Source organism: Diadema antillarum, unplaced genomic scaffold (assembly GCF_040938485.1).
Source record: "Diadema antillarum isolate AM-2024a unplaced genomic scaffold, OU_Dant_1.0 seq00000486_RagTag, whole genome shotgun sequence".
Lineage (NCBI taxonomy): Eukaryota > Metazoa > Echinodermata > Echinoidea > Diadematoida > Diadematidae > Diadema > Diadema antillarum.
Window position 1 is genome coordinate 1363673 of NW_027271449.1, and position 20714 is coordinate 1384386.

General features: G+C 39.6%; 1 protein-coding gene across 1 annotated transcript; it reads right to left on the bottom strand.

Moving 5' to 3' along the window:
- LOC139733667 (uncharacterized) lies at window positions 1-20714 on the bottom strand. The gene is made up of 14 exons (XM_071644481.1): window positions 20596-20714; window positions 18856-19043; window positions 15918-16124; window positions 15433-15555; window positions 14223-14654; window positions 12210-12372; window positions 11205-11320; window positions 6847-7010; window positions 6214-6421; window positions 5275-5347; window positions 3905-3962; window positions 3125-3198; window positions 796-871; window positions 1-267 (listed from the first exon to the last, which is right to left on the bottom strand). The coding sequence occupies exons 1-14, from the start codon at window positions 20712-20714 to the stop codon at window positions 1-3; spliced, it is 2268 nt and encodes a 755-aa protein (XP_071500582.1).

The window sequence follows — 20714 nt, forward strand, 5'->3', positions numbered from 1 at the left end:
TCATTCCCCTTTCCCTCCCACGGGAGGAGCACTGACTGCACCCCTATAGGCATCCCGGTTCTTCCCATCTTCTTGCTGCGGTTGCTGCGGCGGCTGCTGCTGTCGGTGAAAACGCAATTCGACCGCCCTGCGGGACTCCCGCCGAAGCCTCTCGCTCAGAACACCTCCGACCTCGAGGATGAAGATGAATACCTCACCTATGGACATGAACGACACGCCGATGAACAGACCGGCGATGCCGCCCAGATCCCCGAACAAGCTCTCCAGCTGGGAAGGGAGACGAAAATGCTAGTAGTGAAAGGCATTCTTCATCCCAAGAAGTATCAAACTGCTCTTGCTCCAACGACCAACTCCCATTAACGACCTCACATGAGAAATAAACACGATGTGTACAATGTTTATTTTGATAAATGGCGTGCTTAGCAAAAGCGTCAATTAAAAAGTAACTCTTGCAGGTCGTACTGAATTGAAATATTGTATACGATATATTTGTATATACAGCTGTATATCAATCTGTTAATATAATATGGGAGTAATGTTTCATGACAGGCTTAGTGCGGATGGTCTCAAAAGAAGTGAAGACGATGTGTCTTTTTATTAGATACTTTTGAGATGAATCATCTGATATAAACATGACTGTATACAGGTACACGTATACGGCAATTTGGGGGTAAACAGTATCACACGTTTGTTGTGAAGCAAACTTTAGGGTTCATTAAAAAATATTATAGGCCTATATACCGGTATTGATATGATATGATATGATATGATATTCTATATTCTGCCACAGCTTACCGTATAGGATGGAAACTGTTGATTGTGTTCGTAGTTTAGTTGCTCAAAATAGACGATTAGATTCACCACGTTTTGCCTGCGATAGGGAAAAAATAGTAGTAGAATGTTATGTCATATGTTCACTGTACGTCTATTATACCTTTCCGTTATTTATGATATCATCATAAGCATATAGACAACATCCATTTTGTATCTGCATGTTTTATTATGTTTCTGGGCAAATTTGAAGTCAGAAAATGTTTGTTTTGTTTTGTTTTGTTTTGTTTTGTTTTTTTCGCATCAGGGCCATATACCAATGCATGTATAGGCTGTATAGGTCATTTCCCAATGCATCGCAAATTATAGAGGTCTTTCGGCTCTTAGCATACAATGTCATAGAATTCTGTTGTTTGATATCGTTTGCCATCATCACAGACTGCTCTGCTTATGACCCACTATCACTTGATCATGTTTATCCAATCGTTGACTCCTATTTAAACAACCGTATGATATTGCACATCACCGGCACATGCCATAGTCAGTGTCAAAACGTTAATATACATCGTATCTTCAATTCGATAAAAGTATTTGTCTATTTGTCTTTCAACTTCATTGCCAAATGTAACTGGACAGATAAATAAATACAAGGTACGGTATACAGTAGGAATGATAGCAGGTGTAATAACACATCAGCATGGAATGACAAAAAAAAAAACAAAAAAAAAAACCAAGAGCATTTCATTGGCAAAGACTAATAATCTCAGGACAATATATGGCATAATTATACTATGCATAACTCATGCTTCGGGGAAAATCGTCAATTTTGTTATAAAGTTTTGCACAAAGATAAAATACTGTGTATAATCGAAAGCGAGTCACACGACTCCCCTTAGATGGTTCCATGACATAAAATTTGCTCCTGCGACAATAAATTTGTACCCATATGAAATATCTGCACGCTAAGCCAAACATAAAACTTACCCACAAGCCTAACCCAAACCCTAATCCTAATCCTCACATCAAACTAAACCTAAAACCCTATCACAACCCTAACCCTACACTCTTATTTCTGCCGAGTCAAAATTTCAACTCTGAATCCGAGTCAAAAATTTTTAACTCCGATCCGTGTAAATTTAACACCAACCGTGTACTTCTGACTCATATCCAAGTTATCATTTTGGTTATCGGACTTTTTACACCTGCGCAGAGTCACATCAGGAATACCCAGCGCGGTGTACATGACATACGCGCGATACAATTGGACAAAACATGTCATGTGTCCTATGTGACGTAGTACCCCCCGCGAAAAAAAAAGCGTCACTTCTCGACGATCCGCCGTGGCCGCGAGATGTCTTGCAACTTTTTGTCTTCAAGATGGACAATTTCATGTTGCACTTTTCTAGAGGAATGCGGAATGGAGGAATACATAGGAGTTTTCATCGGTGAGTACCCACCTCATTCACAACACTCATATAAATAATTGCCTGAAACATGGTCTAAACAGTCAGTTTTATTTAGGGCAAAATGAACTTTCGACACGGACACATTGACTGGTAATGGCGTAGCCGTAGGAGGCCGTACCACGGTAGCTCGTACCTTTTGTACGTAACCCTTGGCTATATGCTATACGTTAGAACCAATATACAATAGATGTGAACCTACCTATAGCTACACCTCCACTGTACATGCATAGAATACACATACGATCTTGATTGCCAATTCGAGCTACCGTACGGCCGCCTACGGCTACGCCATTACCAGTCAATGTGTCCGTGTCGAAAGTTCATTTTGCCCTAAATAAAACTGACTGTTTAGACCCTGTTTCAGGCAATTATTTATATGAGTGTTGTGATTGAGTTGCGAGCTAGTACTCACCGATGAAAACGCTTATGTATTCCTCCATTCCGCATTCCTCTAGAAAAGACTACACCAAATCCGAGTCATTACTACACCAAAACGAGTTACTTACAATGCGGGAAACGACACCGTATCAGAGTGAAATTGTGATCTTTTGATTCGGAAATCCGTGTCATTTTGCTGGAATAGATTGCACAACTGACCCCATTTCCGAGTCAAATTTGACACTTTTCGAGTTAATTTGACGCCACAGAAATAACTCGGAAAGTGACTCGGAATCCGAGTGAAATCATTTGACTCGGAAGTCCGAGTAGCTTTCACTCTGAAGGAGTTGACTCCCAGCTGGCGCCATTTCCGAGTCACATTCACACTTTCCGAGTTATTTTTGACGCCGCAGAAATAAGAGTGTAACCCTAAGTTTTTGGAGAAAATAAGACCAAAGCAATGAATTGTCGCAGGAGCAAATGTCGTATCACCCGTCTGGATACCGTACCTGGTCCTCTCAGAGTTTATGAGAATCTTTCCCGTCTTGTTGTTAATCTTCACCAGCTGTTCCTTAAGGTGGTTCTGGGAAAGCAAAAAAGTACGGCACACTCTGATTTCAGTGCATGATGGGCAAATTCATCCACCTTGTTCCGTAAAGACACATTTTTGTGGTTTAGTGCGATATCTTTGTAGATCTTCGTAGATTTTATTTCTACATTTTCCATGAAAATCATACATGAATTAACGATGCATGTAAATTGAATAAAAATCCACATAACAAAAAAATAATTGGCAATGAAATGATCACTATAATCTTTCAGATATTGTGAATGAAGTATTATTCATTGTAGTCTCAAGTGTTTCCCAGGGTTCAATTTGAAAACCATCTTTCTCTCTTTTCATTTTACCCATTTGTTATATTCTTTGTTTTGTTTGCAGAATTTCAATTGATACATCTATAACTGATTCATAAAAATTGGTATCACATAAATTATCAGAAGATAAATTGCTATTTCTCCCTTCATCGGCATAGACTTTGTAAATGTCTTTCTTATTTTGTGCAAATTTCATAGATTTAAAAAGATCCGTCTAATATTTCTCCAAAGATATGCAGGAAGATTTAAAAGCACCAATTTAATGCCAGGATGATGAATTCTACTGCAAAAACGTCCCATCGGATTTAATGGGCTAAAAAGAACAAAGGCAATGTCTCATCCACACCAATATGGCTCAGGATTAACATTGCGCTTCCGACGTTACCATGGACATTGTGATTAAGCTAACTTACCTCAAATCGTTTGGAGGGCCATAGAGAAGACGAGATTGAACGGGAATACGACAATTCCCTGTAAACGGAGGGAAATGGGTGCATGTCACGAGACCGACACCCACGAGTCATACAGCCCACGAGTCATACAGGTCACAAGTCATACAGCTCATGAGTTATACAGCTAGCTCACGAGTCATAACACAACAGCCCATTAGTTCGACACTAAGCTAACAAGGCCCACGAGACCGACACCTTGAGCCCCGTGTTGTATCTGTCGAACTCGTGGGCTGTTTTCACCTAGTATCGAACTCATGGGCTTTATTTGCCTAGTGTCGAACTCATGGGCTTTATGACTCATGGACCTGTTTTCAATGTCGAACTCGTGGGCTGTATGGCTCGTGGGTGTCGGTCTAATGGGATGACGCCAGGGAGATAGCTCACAGATTTTGTTTGTTATTGCATGCTTTCATCATGATCGACGATATACTGTTATCGTCATTATCGTAGTGGTTATCATCATCACCGTTGTATGAATCATTGATTATACTGTATCATTATTTCTATCGTGTCAGTAACATAATATATTATATAGGGATTTCTGGAAATATTTTGTAACTGGTACTGGTACGACAGCGTCATCCTTCCTTGGTCTCAAGCACGAAAATATTGCAAACTCTGCTCTAAAAGATATTACAGGTACACTGAACATCTCCTTTAGATGTGGAATCATTACAGTATGTCATGTTTGTACATAAACGCAATTATAAAATAATGTATATCACGCGAACCAGACATTGGTTACTTGGGTAATCACCCTCTTCCTTTCTCTCTTATAATTGTACTGTTTTCTTGTACTATGGAGAGGGGTGGCGTGTCTTTATTTCCCCGCAAATTCTCTTCCTTTTCTTTCTTTCCTTCTTCCTCTTGTATTATCATATTCACCATTTCCAATTTTCTTTTGAATGTTATTGTTTTTCTTCTACCTATATATGTTTTCATATATTTTTTTTTTATTGATGTCATCGTATGGGCTCTCCGTACGTAATCTTCCTGGACGTATTTGGTATCATGAATGGGTAAAACCGACACGTGACGGAGACGAACCGGAAGTGGCTTGTATACATATTTAAAAGTGTGCCTTTGGGAGACAAATACTTAACCTTCTAGAAATGTGATATAAATGGAAATGTTTAACTTAAATAACGAAGCTTAACTTAAATAACGAAGAATATTACTTACACACATAATTAAGTGAGGTTACTGTAAAATTTCAATAAAGCAGATAGTATACACTGCGATGGGAGTACCTTTGCCTCCAGCCCCCCCCCCCCCCCCCCCCCGGCTGAAAACAATTTCATTTTTATTCCTGCGTGATTATGGTTACATACCTGCATGGGATAGGGCAGCGACACTTCATCGAGCTGCTGTGATATAGATGTTCAACCAACTGTCGACATCGCGCTGTCGAGGTAATACAAGGAACGAACAAGAGAAAGGGTGAGAAAGACATGGTATAGTGAGAGGGAGGGGGTAGCCATCAGAGGAGTGAAAAACTTATGTGAGGTTAATACGAAGTAGACGTTTCCAGACCATCTCAGAGTGTACGAGATGAGGTACCATCGCAATACTGGTAATGTTTAGTAAGTATAAAGGGACGAGCGACCTCTATTATTGAATAATCCAGAAATGTATTCAAAAGAGACCTCATAATTATCGTAATACTTAGGATGGGAGGCAATATCATTTATTATATGGGTAAATTTGCTTTGATGAGAGCCTTTCACAGTTGTCGAAAAGCATGTCATCATAATGAGCCCAATTAAACCAACTCTGCCATAATGGATTTACCATCAACGACACAAAAAGGAGCTTCCACAATTGAAGTTAAAAGTGAAGCAGCCCTAACGGCGTATACGAGTAACAAGCAAAGCATCCAATGATATTTGCAGCTACATGCAGGTGAAAAATGACTAACATTGGATGGTGCAAATAATTTCAATGCCTTTGTTTCAGAGTGAGGATGCGACTTGCTCAAACACACCCAGGTACCTTGAGTGATATAGGTCATTATGAGGAGAAATTTATTCTCAAAACTCGGATGTGCTTTATGAACCGTTCCTGAGGCAGAGGGAGTCTTGAAGAAAGCGCGAACTGTTAGAGATCTCCTCGTCCTAAACAAGGCACCTCGGCGAGCTTCAACACTCGGGTGCTTTCTCCCTTCTCGTCCTAAACAAGGCGCCTTGTGAGCTTCAACGAATCGCCTTCTCGCCGAACATTAAGCTTCTCTGGATAGTTGAATACCTCAACAACTTTGTGTATAGTTTTACCTTGTGCCGGATCGAGCGTGCTGCAGTGCGTTCCGTTTTTCAGTCTGATATTGGTGACGCAGCCACAGACTTTGAATAAGAATTCCTGCAGACACATCTTCATACACGAATCCATGGTGTAGGAGAATCGGTCCGAGGAGAAATTTGTGTCCTCCCCAGTGTACGTGCATGGGACATTGTATTTCTCCCCGAGACGGTCAATCAGAATCTGGGGTAATGATGTTATCGAAGAAAAAAGAGGGATTTTATAGCAACTCTTTGACATATTATTATGAGAAGAACAATCTTATAAACAATTCTCTTAGATGCTGCTTCAACATGGGCGTATTTGGCTGTAGCATACACATAATACTTTTAGGGGAGAGAGGGTATCTCTCTATCAGGGATGCCTTATAAATCTATTCAAGATGAAATAACAGATGCATGTATCAAGATCTCTGCATATAATGATTGTCTTTTTACTCAAGAAATTACGAATCAGTGCGACTTCTGTGGCAATCGGCACTCAAGCACAGTATCGGTTAACCCTTTCTGTGCCAGGGACTTTGAACAGCGTATGCCACGTTATTGGGTTTTCTGTGCCAATCAGCACTCAACATGCTGAAAGCACACAATGGGTTAGGGCGGTCTCACCTGCCTCAGGCTGATGGTGGTCATCTGCCCAGTGGAGGCTGTCAGTCCCTCATCCTCCGGGAAGGGCTGCTCGGTGGGAGGGTGAATGGACACCTTGACACCCGACTCGGTGGAGAAGAGACCTACGTACTCAGGCTGCTCCACGAACAGAGTCAGGTGCAGCCCTGCAGGTTAAGAAGGAATTCATCGTAATCAGGTATGATGGATGCATATTTAACATGTTTAATGTCCTAGTATTAAGGAAAGACTCCAATGGGCGTAAATCGGTCTGCTGCATGTCCTACAAAGACCAAATGGGAAATCCCCATGTCACTAGCAAAACTCAGCAACACCATCAGCCGGGCGAATCGTGCAATACGATAGAAGCTTTGAGAAAATAACCTTATCGTTGGACTGCTAGTCGAAGATAGGGATTGAACAGGAATGGAGTCACTGTAAAGTTTCAGGCATACAGGCCTACCACACCTCATGCGGATGTACCATGTCAAACTAGCATGAAAATTGCCATGTGCCAAATAGCATGAAAATTGCGAAAGTAATTCCTATTTATAAGAAAGGGGAGAAGGATGATGTCAATAACTATAGACCCATATCTTTATTATCTTCTATTTCTAAGATTCTTGAAAGAATAGTCTACATCAGGACAGTACGTTTTCTTAAAACCTGCGACATATTTTCAAACTTTCAATTTGGATTCAGGGAAAATCACAGCACAACACACGCACTACTTGCCCTCATCGACAAAGTCACACACGCACTCGACACACTTTCACACACAATAGGTATCTTCTTGGACTTCTCCAAGGCCTTTGACACGATTAACCACGGAATACTTCTCGCCAAACTGTCTCATTATGGAATACGTGGAAAGGCCTTGGAGTGGTTCACGAGTTACCTATCAGAAAGATCCCAATTTGTACATGTCAACGGCTTTGACTCTCAAAGTAAAACAATTGCATGTGGTGTTCCACAAGGGAGTTTATTAGGCCCATTGTTATTCATTATTTATATTAATGATTTTCATAGATCCTCGGAGAAACTATCCAGTCAGTCTGCAGCGTGTGCGATAATGAGGCACGAACGACAATTTTATTCAGAATCACGTTTACGCAGTTTGTGCCCTTGAGACTGACGAGATTTCGCGATACTTTGCGAGAGTTTTTGCAGAGGTCGCAACAACAGCTTTCATAGCTTTCGCATTGCATTGTTTGACCCAGGATGGTTAGTTAAGTTATAGAGCTGATTATGCTCATTAATTTGATACCTAATTTCCCTATTTTTGATGTCAATATAGTAGTCCATTTTAGCATCAAAGTAAACGATTATTTTGCCAATGTTCAAGAAGCTTTTAGATCATAGTTTGATGTTTTGCTAGTTCCTGACTGGTATTGAAAATAGATCTCCGTAATTTCTTCGATTTCACACTCGTGAAACTTGAGCGAGTATGATCAATTAAAAAACGAAGAGGGGCACCATTTTTAAGGTTGTGAATTTTCCTGTTGAAAACAAGGCAAATTATGTTTTCTTACTGGAAGTGGGGTAGTGAATGAACACGCGTGGAATGTGTTGTTGATACCCAGACAATGGTCGTGGACAATGGCCAGGATTGGAATGTTTCATGAGGAATTCCACTATCGCAGCTAGTCTTTGTTCATTCTGAAATGTGGTGTGTGCAAGCACATGGAAACATGTGCTTACTTCTTTCATGTGCATGCATTTCACCCTGTGTCAAGAATTCAGACTAGCAGTGCTCGGGGCAATCCACATGAATAATTGATTAAGCATTCATGTGCCTTGCAGCAGAGCTCGGGACAGGTGGCAGCCAGGTCCATTGTTCAGGGTCATTGTAAGTGCACACTCACATACACATCATTGGTTCCTGTGTAAAGTTCAAGTTTTGTATAGAGAGTGAAAATTCAATCACAATCTGGAACCTAACATTTAAAACTCACAGCATTGAGTCAGCAGCCAATGGATACTACGCAATGCGACACGCCGCGTCTTGCGACAGATTTCGACCAATCACAGACCCGGAATTCCGGTGCGAATGCGAGGATAATCTTTTCAAACTCGACGCTAGACATGTCTCTGAATTTTGCTAGTTCCTGACCCGTATTGAAATGAAGATGGGAAAACGTGCCCTTATTGTGATACTATATACTTTAGCGGACATAGTCTTTACCATATTTTAGAGGGGCATGAAAGATTTCAGGTTAGTTTTTTGGCGTCAAACGGGAAGGAATATTTTTGAATACAATACCGAACTTCGAGAGGGATTTTGATATTCTATATTCTTCTTTTCTGTTTATTTTGATCATGAGCATATTTGCTTATGTTTTCTCTTTCAGTCGATACTAAAAGTGTCGAAAACTGACGAGAAATACTCGTTCTACACGGATTTATTCATGACCATGTATCTGCTCATTACGTATGCAAGCACCGCTCAGCCGTGCATACGACTTGAATAAATACGTGCGTTTTCGCTCGCGCTGCGGACTGAATGTATCATTCATATTATTCGCGGATGACTCTAATCTTTTTTTTTCCCACCCTGACCCAAATATCTTAATAAGAACAGTCAATGAAGAATTGATAAAGGTTATACAATGGATATACGCAAACAAATTGTCATTAAATATTCAAAAAACAAAAGTTATGCTTTTTAGTAATTCTTTAGATAGCCTCCCAGGCAATGTAACATTTGATACTACTCCCTTAGAAGAAGTTTCTTCTTTTAAATTTCTTGGTGTTTGCGTTGATAACAAGCTTTCATGGAGGAATCATATTGATAACATATGTAAAATTATTTCACGTAACATTGGCGTAATGAATAGATTGAAATATTATCTTCCTTCATCTGCATTATTAACTCTTTATTCTAGTTTGATACTCCCTTATTTAAACTACGGGATTCTTGCTTGGGGTAATACATATCAGATGTTACTTGATAAACTTCTTTTATTGCAAAAGAAAGCGCTTAGAATTGTTTTTAATTTACATACCCGAGAACATACAGATGCTTTGTTTTCTGACCATAGAATATTAAAAGTAAATGATTTGTATGTGTTTCAACTTGGTCAGTTTATGTTTAATTACAATAGTACCTTTTTACCTAAAATATTCCACGATTTATTTCATCGAAACAGTCATGTTCATAACTATCCCACGCGACGATCCGACGAATTCCATCTTCCGTTAATGAGAACCGCACATGCCCAAAATACATTTCTTTATACCGGACCCAGACTTTGGAATAATTTAGATAATAGTTTAAAAGATTCCCCCAGATTTGTCACATTTAAATATAAACTCAGAAAACATTTACTTTCTACTTATAATCTTAGATAATTTAAATTGCTATAATTTATGTTTGAGCTTTCACCTGTCCTGATGTCGCAGCACTTGGCGTGTTCTGTGTGCAGACCTCTCTTCTTTCTTCTCTCCTTTTCCTTTCCCGTCTATTGTTCTTCGTAGACTTGTATATTGTTACCGTCTTCTCTCCTCTCGGTACTGTTTCGCGTCCAACAGTGTATATGCGTGTGGGTAATTGAATGTGTGTACGAATGTATTGTCCTTGTCATATTTCCCCGGTACACGTGGTTCAATGAACAGTGTCCGGGCACTATAGCATTGGTATTCTATATTTTTTTCCCGACCTGTGTATCTCAAAATAACTACATGTATATTGTTATAGAATAGTATATCATTCACTCATTATTTATCTAGCGATCCACGTCCGACAAGCTTTGCTTTTTAGTGGATCACTATTTTCCATGATCGAATTTATTTTCCGCTCGCCCACGTAGTATTTGTACAGTGTTCCTCTTTATTATTGTACATATATGTTGTTCTATAATTTGTCTCGTATATTACATGAATCTTTTGCAAGCGTTTGAACAATATCATTTAATGACATGTATACATTGTACTATGTTTTTGATTTTCGTTGATTGGAAATAAACTATGATTGAATTGAAACTAATCTTACCAAGATCATAATTTATGGCATAACGTTTAACACCTATATTGTGCTTAAATATAAGAAAGAAGCCAGAAGTAAAGAGATTCAGTGGGCGAAAGGAATGATTACTGTATACATCATGTACATGGTCTATAAGCTATATAAGCATCTCTTTCTTTATCTTATTGCATGGTGCATATTTTCTAAAGCCTCGACTTTAACGCGCGTTATAAGTGGACTTTGGGAATTTTGAGATGAAAACTTCTTCATACATCTGGGTACAGGACATTACGAAAGTAAACACCATAGCACTTGGACAGGTGCAATGTGCTGTTGTCCTATAGCTAGCGCACCTACATAACTAACTTGTCCCCTTGAACGCGAGGCCTGTCCTTACCGTACTGTGCTCCCGTTTTCCCTGTCATCACAGCTTGATGGCTTTGCTCGTGCACACTTCGCCCGTTGAAGGTGAAGCAATTTCCGTAGTCTCCATGTTGAAATACCGTGAAGTTTCTGCCGTAAAATTATTTGATAAGGAATTATTGTAGATATTAAAGTGTGTACATACACGTGGACGCATAGCACTTGTAAACATTATGTCAAAGAAGTCATAAAACGTTTTACGTTTGTGCTCGCAACAAAGAGATTCAACAATGTGAAGCAGCATGCATTGCCCGAAAATTCTATACAACCAATAAGAAGTACAATATCATACTAAAGACCTTAATGCTGGATCAATGAAATGTGATCACTTTCCTATGTTCGAAAAAGTCTATAAGATACTGTTTTTCGACATGATTGACCATCAATATTGGAGGAATCATAAAGTGTCGCTATATAAGGTTGGTTATTCTATCTTTTAAACACCATGCTCAACTTTATAATCTTATGCACCTTACATAGATTCTCTGTAGATCTTCAAGATCTCACCATATTTATATCTTCCTTATCATTTAACCATCAGACCATTATTCTGCTTACGAGTTACCCCGTCAGTTCCGTTGATAACATTTCCACCCCTGAAATACATTCATATATATCTATATTTGTGGATTTCGATTCTGATTTCCTGGTAATCTCAAACACCCATGTAAATACTGGCTTAAGGCTGGTCAATAGTCTTCTTTGAAATGTTTGGTATCGTTATTTTTCATCGCGCATTAATCAACAAGGTGAGTCAGTTCGTAGCGCGTCCACCTTACAATCGAATGGTAGGGGTCCGAGTCCTATAGTGAGCCTTGCAACCTTGGGTGATATAATTACGTCGTCCCTCTAGCAAGAAACAATACACTCTGTCTCTCGGAAATATTATCGTGACATACGTAAGCAATCACATATAAATAAATCATGTGCTGCCCAGTTGGACAAGACACCATCATTATATAAAGTGACATAACTATACCTGTAACTGCATTGCCGTCTGTCGAAGTTGCACTGGAGGATGAAGTCTTCGGGCTGGTGGCCGAAGAGCCGAAGTTCCTCGAGTGTGGGTTGGAGCAGGCCTCGGACGTCCGAGTTGTCAGGCAAATGGGCCTGCTGGAGGAGGTGAGCCCAGTCGTTCTCCCCTGCAGAAGAGTCATCCCGTTGGGCCCCACCAGCAGTGCCACCAGCAGAGCAGAATGGGGAGAGGACACAGTCCGAAATCAAGGGTAAGAAACGTCGCCTGAATTAGTCACGGATCCTCCTACAAGATGTGACTTTCCCGTATCGGTACATGTATAAGGATTATCTTAGAACTTCCTCTTTATCTACCGGTGTTTCTTCCTTTAATAATGGCTGTTCGTTTAGTTGATTGTGATTAACCGTGATTGCCTCTTCGTTCTATCTTGGAGTGGATTAGGGTATTCAAACCTTTTTTCGGGTCAAATTACGGAGCAAGAAGGAGCACACTCACTGGGCCGGATGCATAAACGCTAGCAATTGCTTGTGCTAGCCTTTTACTCGAATCCGTATGCATAAAAATAAGCAATTGCTTGCAAGCAGAAGCTTTTGCTAGCAAGCACAAGCAATTGCTTGCTGCCCTCAAGCAATTGCTTAGAGACCAAGCGTTTGCTTAAAAACGTATGCATAAAACATACCTTTTGCTTGTTCTTGCTAGCAATTGCTTACGATTTTCCAAGCTCTGTAAAATGAACTTGAGCTTTTGCTTAACTTGGACGTTCCCTTTTAAGTACCATTTTCACATTCATACAAGAAAGACCACACTTGTGCAGGAGTGGTATAAATCTACAAGAAATTACTCGTTAGCAGTGTTAGAAACTTTTTCATTTCAACAACGGGGATGTCCAGTGGTCAGCACGCAAAATGTGATGAAAAACAGGTAGATGTCTGACTTCGGTGGAGAGCAAGGAGACCTCTCTCCACGTGAGATCTGGCAGATCCGGGCTATCTCTGTTTATTATGCAGTGATGGGAATCAGCCAGTCTGTGTATGTGTATAGATGTGTGTGTGCGTCTGTGTGCGCATTTATGAGTCCCATTTCATAGCTCTATTGCTATGTCAGGAAATGTTTCGCACACACACATCCTTTCAAATACATGCTGTCACACTCGCCTTTGTTCTTGTGTTCGCACAGGCGTGACGTTCCTTTTGTTGAAAACGCAAGCAATTGTTTGTGCGGGACAAGCAAAAAGTATGGGCACAAGCAAAAGGTTATGCATAATTACATGGAGTTAAGCAATGCTTGAGCTAGACCTTTTGCTAGACGAGCTTGTGCTTCTGCTTGAAGCAATTGCTTACAAGCAATTGCTTGTTTTATGCATTCGGCCCACTGTTATTGGATATATTGTCAATTTGTTACGTATTTGACGATATGAAGACATGTTTGCATGTCACTACATGGTATAACAACTCTTTGTGATGATTTTGATGTGTAACAATGAAAATGTTATTCAATGTATGAAATACAGAACCACAATCAGAAAAAAAAGAACAGCCTTGGTAACACTGCTTGTGTTCGGGGTCATCGGATCCCACGAGTCGATACCCACGAGTCATACAGCTTATGAGCTCGACACTTGGCAAATAGGGCCTATGTGTCCGACAATAGGCAAACATGGCCCACGAGTCCGACAGTCGATAAATAAAAAAGGTCCCCGAGACCGACACTGAATACATTAAGCACCATGGTGTGCTGAGTGTCGACCTCGTGGGCCTTGTTTGCCTAGTTTCGGACACATGGGCCTTACTTGCCTTCTGTAATGTCGAACTCACGTGGGCTGTATGACTCGTGGGTGTCGAACTCATCCTTTTTTTGTTGTTGTAGTGGTAATTGCCTTGCATTTTACTTCTGTCATATTTTCTTCTGTGTGGTCTGTATATATGCCTAACATGTTTTCTTTTTTTTTATTGATTCCACAGCGTTTAGCTTCTTGTAGAGAAGTCAATGGTCTATTTATTGTTTCATATCCCTCACCGTGGATGTTGCGCCAGTTGTAGTCATAGAAGGCGAAGTCGTGATCGTCCGCGGCCAGTTCCTCCGGTGACATATTGGACAGGTCCTCGATGGTCTGCTCCTCGTGACCGTGCTCCGAGTCATGTATATCTTCTTCTGCTTCGTCGATGTTCCCGTCATCCTCGTCATCATTGGCCATCACACCACCGCCAATCTCCTCGTCACGACTTTGGCCACGGTTCTGTTCAAGCTCCTCGCTGTCGTCCAAACCGTCGCCACCTGCTCCGTCATTCAAAGAATCTCCCGTCTCGTTGTCACTGTCGCCATCAGTTTCAGACATGATGTCATCGTCGCCTGGGCCAACGAGGTCTCGTGTCCCGTTTGAACCTGTCTCGCTGTCCGTGCGATTGTTGGATGCTTCGGCGCTCATTTGAGGAGTTACTGTGTTGTTTCCTAGTGTAATTGCACGTAAAAAGTTGAACCATCATGTCAAGCTAACAAATGCACGTGTGATTATAGGTAAGTTTCAACTCTGTGGTTATTTTCTAGCAGTACTCGTAATAGAGAAGATCAAGGGTTCCTACATCCACATGGCTATTCGTCACCCTATACTCGTACCCTTTAACCTCTTTCCGTGCCATGTCAATCAACATCTAATTAGCCAGCAAAATGGTCAATCTGTAAGGAAATATTACTAGTAACTAAACCAAACCAACATAATTTTAAGATATGGAATAATTCTAATCCAACAAGAACATGAAGAGAGATTGAAGATGAGAACTATGGCGCATTGCATAGTTTGATATGCCGTAACCAATATAAAGAACAGATAATAAAGCTTAAAAAGAGGGTCACACCGATATATTGAATATCAACCTTGATTCTCGAGTATTCACGTGTATGGTCATGCAACTACACAAAGGATAGTTTCCCTTCGTGCTTCCGAATTCTAACGGGTACTGTAGTGGTATACACACATGCCCTTACGACTTGTATCAGTCTCATCTGCTGTGATGATTTATTAGAAGGCACAAAAAAAAAACCAAGAGAAGGAGGAGGAAGAGGAAGAAGAAGAGGAAATGTTCAGTGCAGCAACTCGTACGTGAAAATTGGTCATTATTGATTATTAAGAGACGTTATTGAGATGAGGTGAATCACTTCCATGACTTCGATCAATTCAACGCAGTCCCCCCACCCCCCCCCCCACCCCAAAAAACACCACGTTTGTTACTCGTATTTCCGTAAGTTCCGTTTGCAGCTCTCTCCTCGTCGTCATGATGATCCGAGTTTGCTTCGAGTTCGTCGTAGAAATTGTCGTCGAACCACCAGGCGTAGTCTCCTGTGGTTTCGTTATCTGCATAGATTGCGAAACATCGCCAAAAAAAAAAAAGAAAATCATATTTTCCTTTACTTTCTCATCAAAATTTAACTGCGACTCTGGAAGAGATGATACGGAATTTGAATAAACTCGACAATCATAGATTTAACTTTACCGTTGCAGTCCAAGCTTATATACAGAACTCGACGGACTACTATGTAAACGGAATCTCCCAAATCACTTCATGATAACAGAGGTTTGCCCAAAAGTTGTCCGACATTGCACCGATTATATTTTATCTGCATTCTAGCTTTAAGGTTGCCTTTCACATTTTGAACACTCGCCCGTCATCATGCCAAGGGTTTTGGGGTGTCACGAATTGTCCTGCGAGACCTAACCTGTCTCCTGCGTCTCGGCGTGCGTATCAGATATGCCGTCGTTGTCGAGGAGGACGATGTGCGCAAACCTGGTGTTGGCCAGCATCGACCGCCGCATCATGTTCACGTTGCAGATGCTGACCGCCGGGAATTCTAGCTCGCTCATCGACACGATATCGTTCCTGGTCGAGTACGGGTACGACAGAAACGTCTTGATGAGCCGCGTCCCTATTCGACCGTCAGAACGATAGGATTGCCCATTTAAGACACCAGCAACATAAACAAAATAACGCATATACGCACATATATAAAAAAGACACTGAAAGACAGAGTTATAATAACTTATGTCCAACTTCAATAGACAATGATTTTTATCTATTGGAACTTGCAACTGTCAAAATGTTATTCTTGAAATTGGAGCCTGATCTAACTATAATATAATTTAGAAAATGCCCCTCTGTCAAAGCCGTTGACCTCTGTATACTTATCAATACAAGAGTCAAACTTAGAAGGATATCACTATATCTTCTTCACAATACGATAACAAAATTTGATTCATTGTCAGTCGCACGCATAATATCAAAGCCTTGTTTAATGACGTGTCATCCTGAGCAGAACTTTCCCCTTTCAAACCGTGTATGTCATCATCCCTCTATTTTTTATCCTTGTTTGTTCAAAGGGTGCATAAATTGAGTGTATGGGTGCATCTGTAGACATGTGGGTGTGATGTGCATATGTGTTGTGTGTGTGTGTGTGTGTGTATGTGTGTGTGTGTGTGTGTGTGCATGTGCGTGTAGGCCTACATTGATAACTATGATATTATTTGAAAGTGATATGTTTTGTATAATTGTTCTTCTATTTGCGTTTTGATAATATTTTTTTTTTATTTTGTTATGTTTATGTCATTCTTATTTGTCATTTTTGAAACGTTACATATTCATAATAATTATATGTTGTTTGTTATAATCATGTTTTACAATGTAATGTAATGCATTGTTATTTAGCCTTCGGGTTACTACTTTGCACGTGTTTTTGTTTTTGTTTTTTCAAATTGAAAACAAAAATCAATAAACTATTATCAATCAATCAATACTTCCATTATTGCACAGACAACAGCACACTCTTCATCTCAAAACCTCAACAATATCTATCAATCATACGTATCCACGTGTGCAGTAATCACTGGTAATAAACCACATGTGTAAAATTATTGGTTATCAACAATCTTGAGCATGTCCTGGGGCCCGTTTCATAAAACTTGTCATCAGTGACAAGCTACTGAAATCCTTGCATCTGATTGGCTGAGAGCAAATTTGTCATAGAAATGTAGCAGTTGTCACTGATGACAAGTTCAAAACTTATAGAATACACTCTTTGAATTAAATTCATAACCGGATAATCTGTGCAAAAATCAAGACATTAAAAAAAAAACCAAGATCATCCAACAAAAGGCGTAGACTCGACACTCATTAGCCGCTCATTGTAACACTATATTGATATAGAATCAGGTCTAATAATATTTCTTAGTGGGTGGGCGAACCATTGATTTTAAGCCCCTACCTCTCCCCGACAGCGACTTGAGGTTAATTCGCTCGTGGAGTTGGGAATACATCTTTACTTGCATAAATATATAAATTGCATCTTTTGGGGTCCCAAAAATTGTGTTCAAAGTGCACATAAAACTGTATTCTAAGAAAGATAATTCCCAAATATCCCCTATTAGGACAGTGCCATTCATTCCAGGCTCTACGCGCCCTCGATTAGACCTAACTATTGAAATGTCTGTATATCCCTCTCTTCGCTCATTCAAATCTTATTAAAAAGTCTGCATTAAAAATGTTCATCAGCTGAAATAAAAGCTCATAGTATCTATCAAACAATCTATATGATATGTATCATATTCTGCACGTGACTTTGTTACAACTATATTGTACACGAAAGATGAAGAAAATGATTCACATGAAATATGGTAAACAGACAACAATAAAAAAAAAACGCCCATTAAAATGAGACAAATTTGCTTAACATATTGCCTTGCGAAACATATTGCCTCTCTTCACCACGTGACTTGATTAATGGCAGTGCAACGTCATTGATACAAGGCTTCTCTGCTTTTTCTTTTGCAATTGATTTACATCGCATGTGCTGTTAATACATACAATTACATGCTGTATACTGAGTACATGAAATAGCACGTGGAAAGGATTCCTTGAAATAAACTACATGTGTATTATAGTTTTTATTGATTACAGGTTAAAGAAACTTGTATTACGTGTGGGGGGAATGCAGCCTACAAGCTCAGCTTTTTAGCATTCCTCCCCATTTCCAACATTTTCCTATACCTACAAGTTTTCTGTAAATTTATCCTTTACTCTGTATGATGAAATTTATGCACTGTATTCAATTTTTGTAATATATTTATATGTTTTTGTTGGAAATGAAAAATAAATGAATGAATGAATGAATGAAAGAAGATAGATTATATTGTTTATTTTTTTTTTGTATTGCAATTTTAACATAATGTGCTTTCATCTCGCATGGGGCTTGAATTATTAATATGAGCTGCATGTAATAAAATTGGATACTAGTATTAATGAGCCTGGTCAAGGTGACCAAAGACTTGGATAGATCTGCATGATCGCAAGTTCTCGTATACATCTCTCTGTTTGTGAATCTGTATAATATAAAGTCTTTATTTCATGCATCAATTCATATAGTGATCAAGCAGCATGAGGGGTATATGAGTGGAATACTATACTATACGCTAGACCCCCCCCCCCCCAAAAAAAAAAAATGGTATAGCTATAATAGCTATCATTTTTTCTGGTGTATATTTATTGTGTTATTGTGAATGATATTATCGAACGAAATTCGAATAAAGATTATCGGAAAAAGTGTGTGTGTGTGTGTGTGTGTGTGTGTGTGTATGGGTGTGTGTTATGGTCAAATAACATTGTACCTTCGAGGACAAATGCGCTGAGGCAGACGAGCACGGCTAATGTCCAGAAAGCTCGCTGCATCGTTGACTTCGAGCGGTATATATTTGGGATGCCGTGTGCCGTCGTAGTGTTGACGAAGTTTTCGATTAATCTGTTCAGCATTGTGGCCTCGTCTGTGGTATCTCGGTCTTCCGGCGCTTCGACGTCACTGGAAAATCACCATAAGACACATAAAGTGAGGCATTGAAGACATTTTTTTTTTTGATAGAGTGTATATAATTGCAGGCTATTCATGTATTGATATAGCTCACACTGCAAAAATATTGGTGTTAGATTTAACACCATGGGTTTAAATCAAACACCAATCAAGTGTCATAGAGGACCACACCGACAGGTGTAGAAAGTAGGTTGTGATGGTAGTGAAAAGTGTTCACCTGGCACTTCGTGGTGTTAGTTTAATACTGTGCTGGTGTTAATTAAATAATGTTGTAAATAGTGTTGATTTGATATTGCTGGTGTTAATGTCAATGGTATAGCACCCGCCCAATAGGAGACCACACCAACTGGTATTACTGCGGTGTAAATGTGTTCACGCCTTTTTTTCCCCCCAAATCAAGCCCTTTTAAATATCGGAAAGTTCTTGATCGTCTTGTTGAAGTTCAAAATCAACAAGAAGAACAGTAACTAAGTAACTATTTAAAAAACAGTTTTATATTTTGAAGTGACACCCGGAGGTATTAATCTAACACCACAAAATGAGCACCGGAAATTTAACACCAGCTCGGTGTTTCATATTTAACACCGGACTTTTTGCAGAGTAATGTTTAAGGCAAATGATGCTTGTTACTCCGAAGGTTCGTTGGTCCGAAAATGAAATTTGTAATTCCTAAGGTTCGTTTGCCAAAACACACAAATCCCGTATATTGAAAGAGGGTTCATTAACTATTATCCCAATATTTGTGGCGCTATTCCGAAGATTCGTTAGACCGATCCGAAAATAATGATAATGATAATAATGATAATAATGATAATAAATGCATGGGACCTACAAACAAACCTTCGGAAAATGATCCTTATTGCATTTTCGGAATAACATACCTTCGGAATAACAATATGTAACCGTTCTTACTTTGTGCCACATTATGCTGGGTTCCGATTGCAAGCGGCGTCTAATGATTTCGCTAAAAACTATATACAGATTTCCGTATTCCATGCGATACTGTATATCAAGGTAATCGATACAAGTAATAAACAATGGGAGCTGATGAAGGCTCAATATAGTTTTTGCTTTGTTTTAATTGTTCTCCATTGTTAGCAAAAGCTCTTTCCTTGGACGTGTATTATTGTGTAAAGAAGCAAAATCACCTATTAGGATGGATTTAGATTTTGCATGTTTTTGAAATCACTGCCCTGTATACCCATCTTTATCAGGATTTTCAGTGTATCTTACACAGTCATTGTCTTATAGGTTGATTATCGTTCATAAGAGCCAATAGTATAGGGCCGACACTCTAAGAAAATATAAGTGACTCCTCATTTTGAAGCTCAAATTGATTTGGGATTTATATATCAACAGATGTTATCATGAGATTAGTCGCAATATTGTTTAAATCCTCACTTGATATTATTTGCCATTTAGCATGAAACTCCCTACAAAACATTTTACTTCGATGAGTTCTTAAGTACACATATAAGTACACAGCATGCATGTGAGATATTGATCGATAGATTTATGACAAGAAATATGCCACGTCACTTACCCGCGGTTCTGAGTACGTTCACCATTCTTAAGTGGACCATCCTTTCTCTTGACCTGGTCTTGACTTGTCCCTTCTTCGAGTTCCAGAGACTCCCTTGGTCTATGATTATCGTCTGTCAT

Coding starts and splice junctions, on each gene's coding strand:
- LOC139733667 (XM_071644481.1), bottom strand. CDS start 20,714: ATGACAGACGATAATCATAGACCAAGGGAGTCTCTGGAACTCGAAGAA. Junction 7,011..11,204: donor GAAAACGGGAGCACAGTACG/GTAAGGACAGGC, acceptor CTTAACCTGCAG/GGCTGCACCTGACTCTGTTC. Junction 3,199..3,904: donor GGCCCTCCAAACGATTTGAG/GTAAGTTAGCTT, acceptor TTGCTTTCCCAG/AACCACCTTAAGGAACAGCT.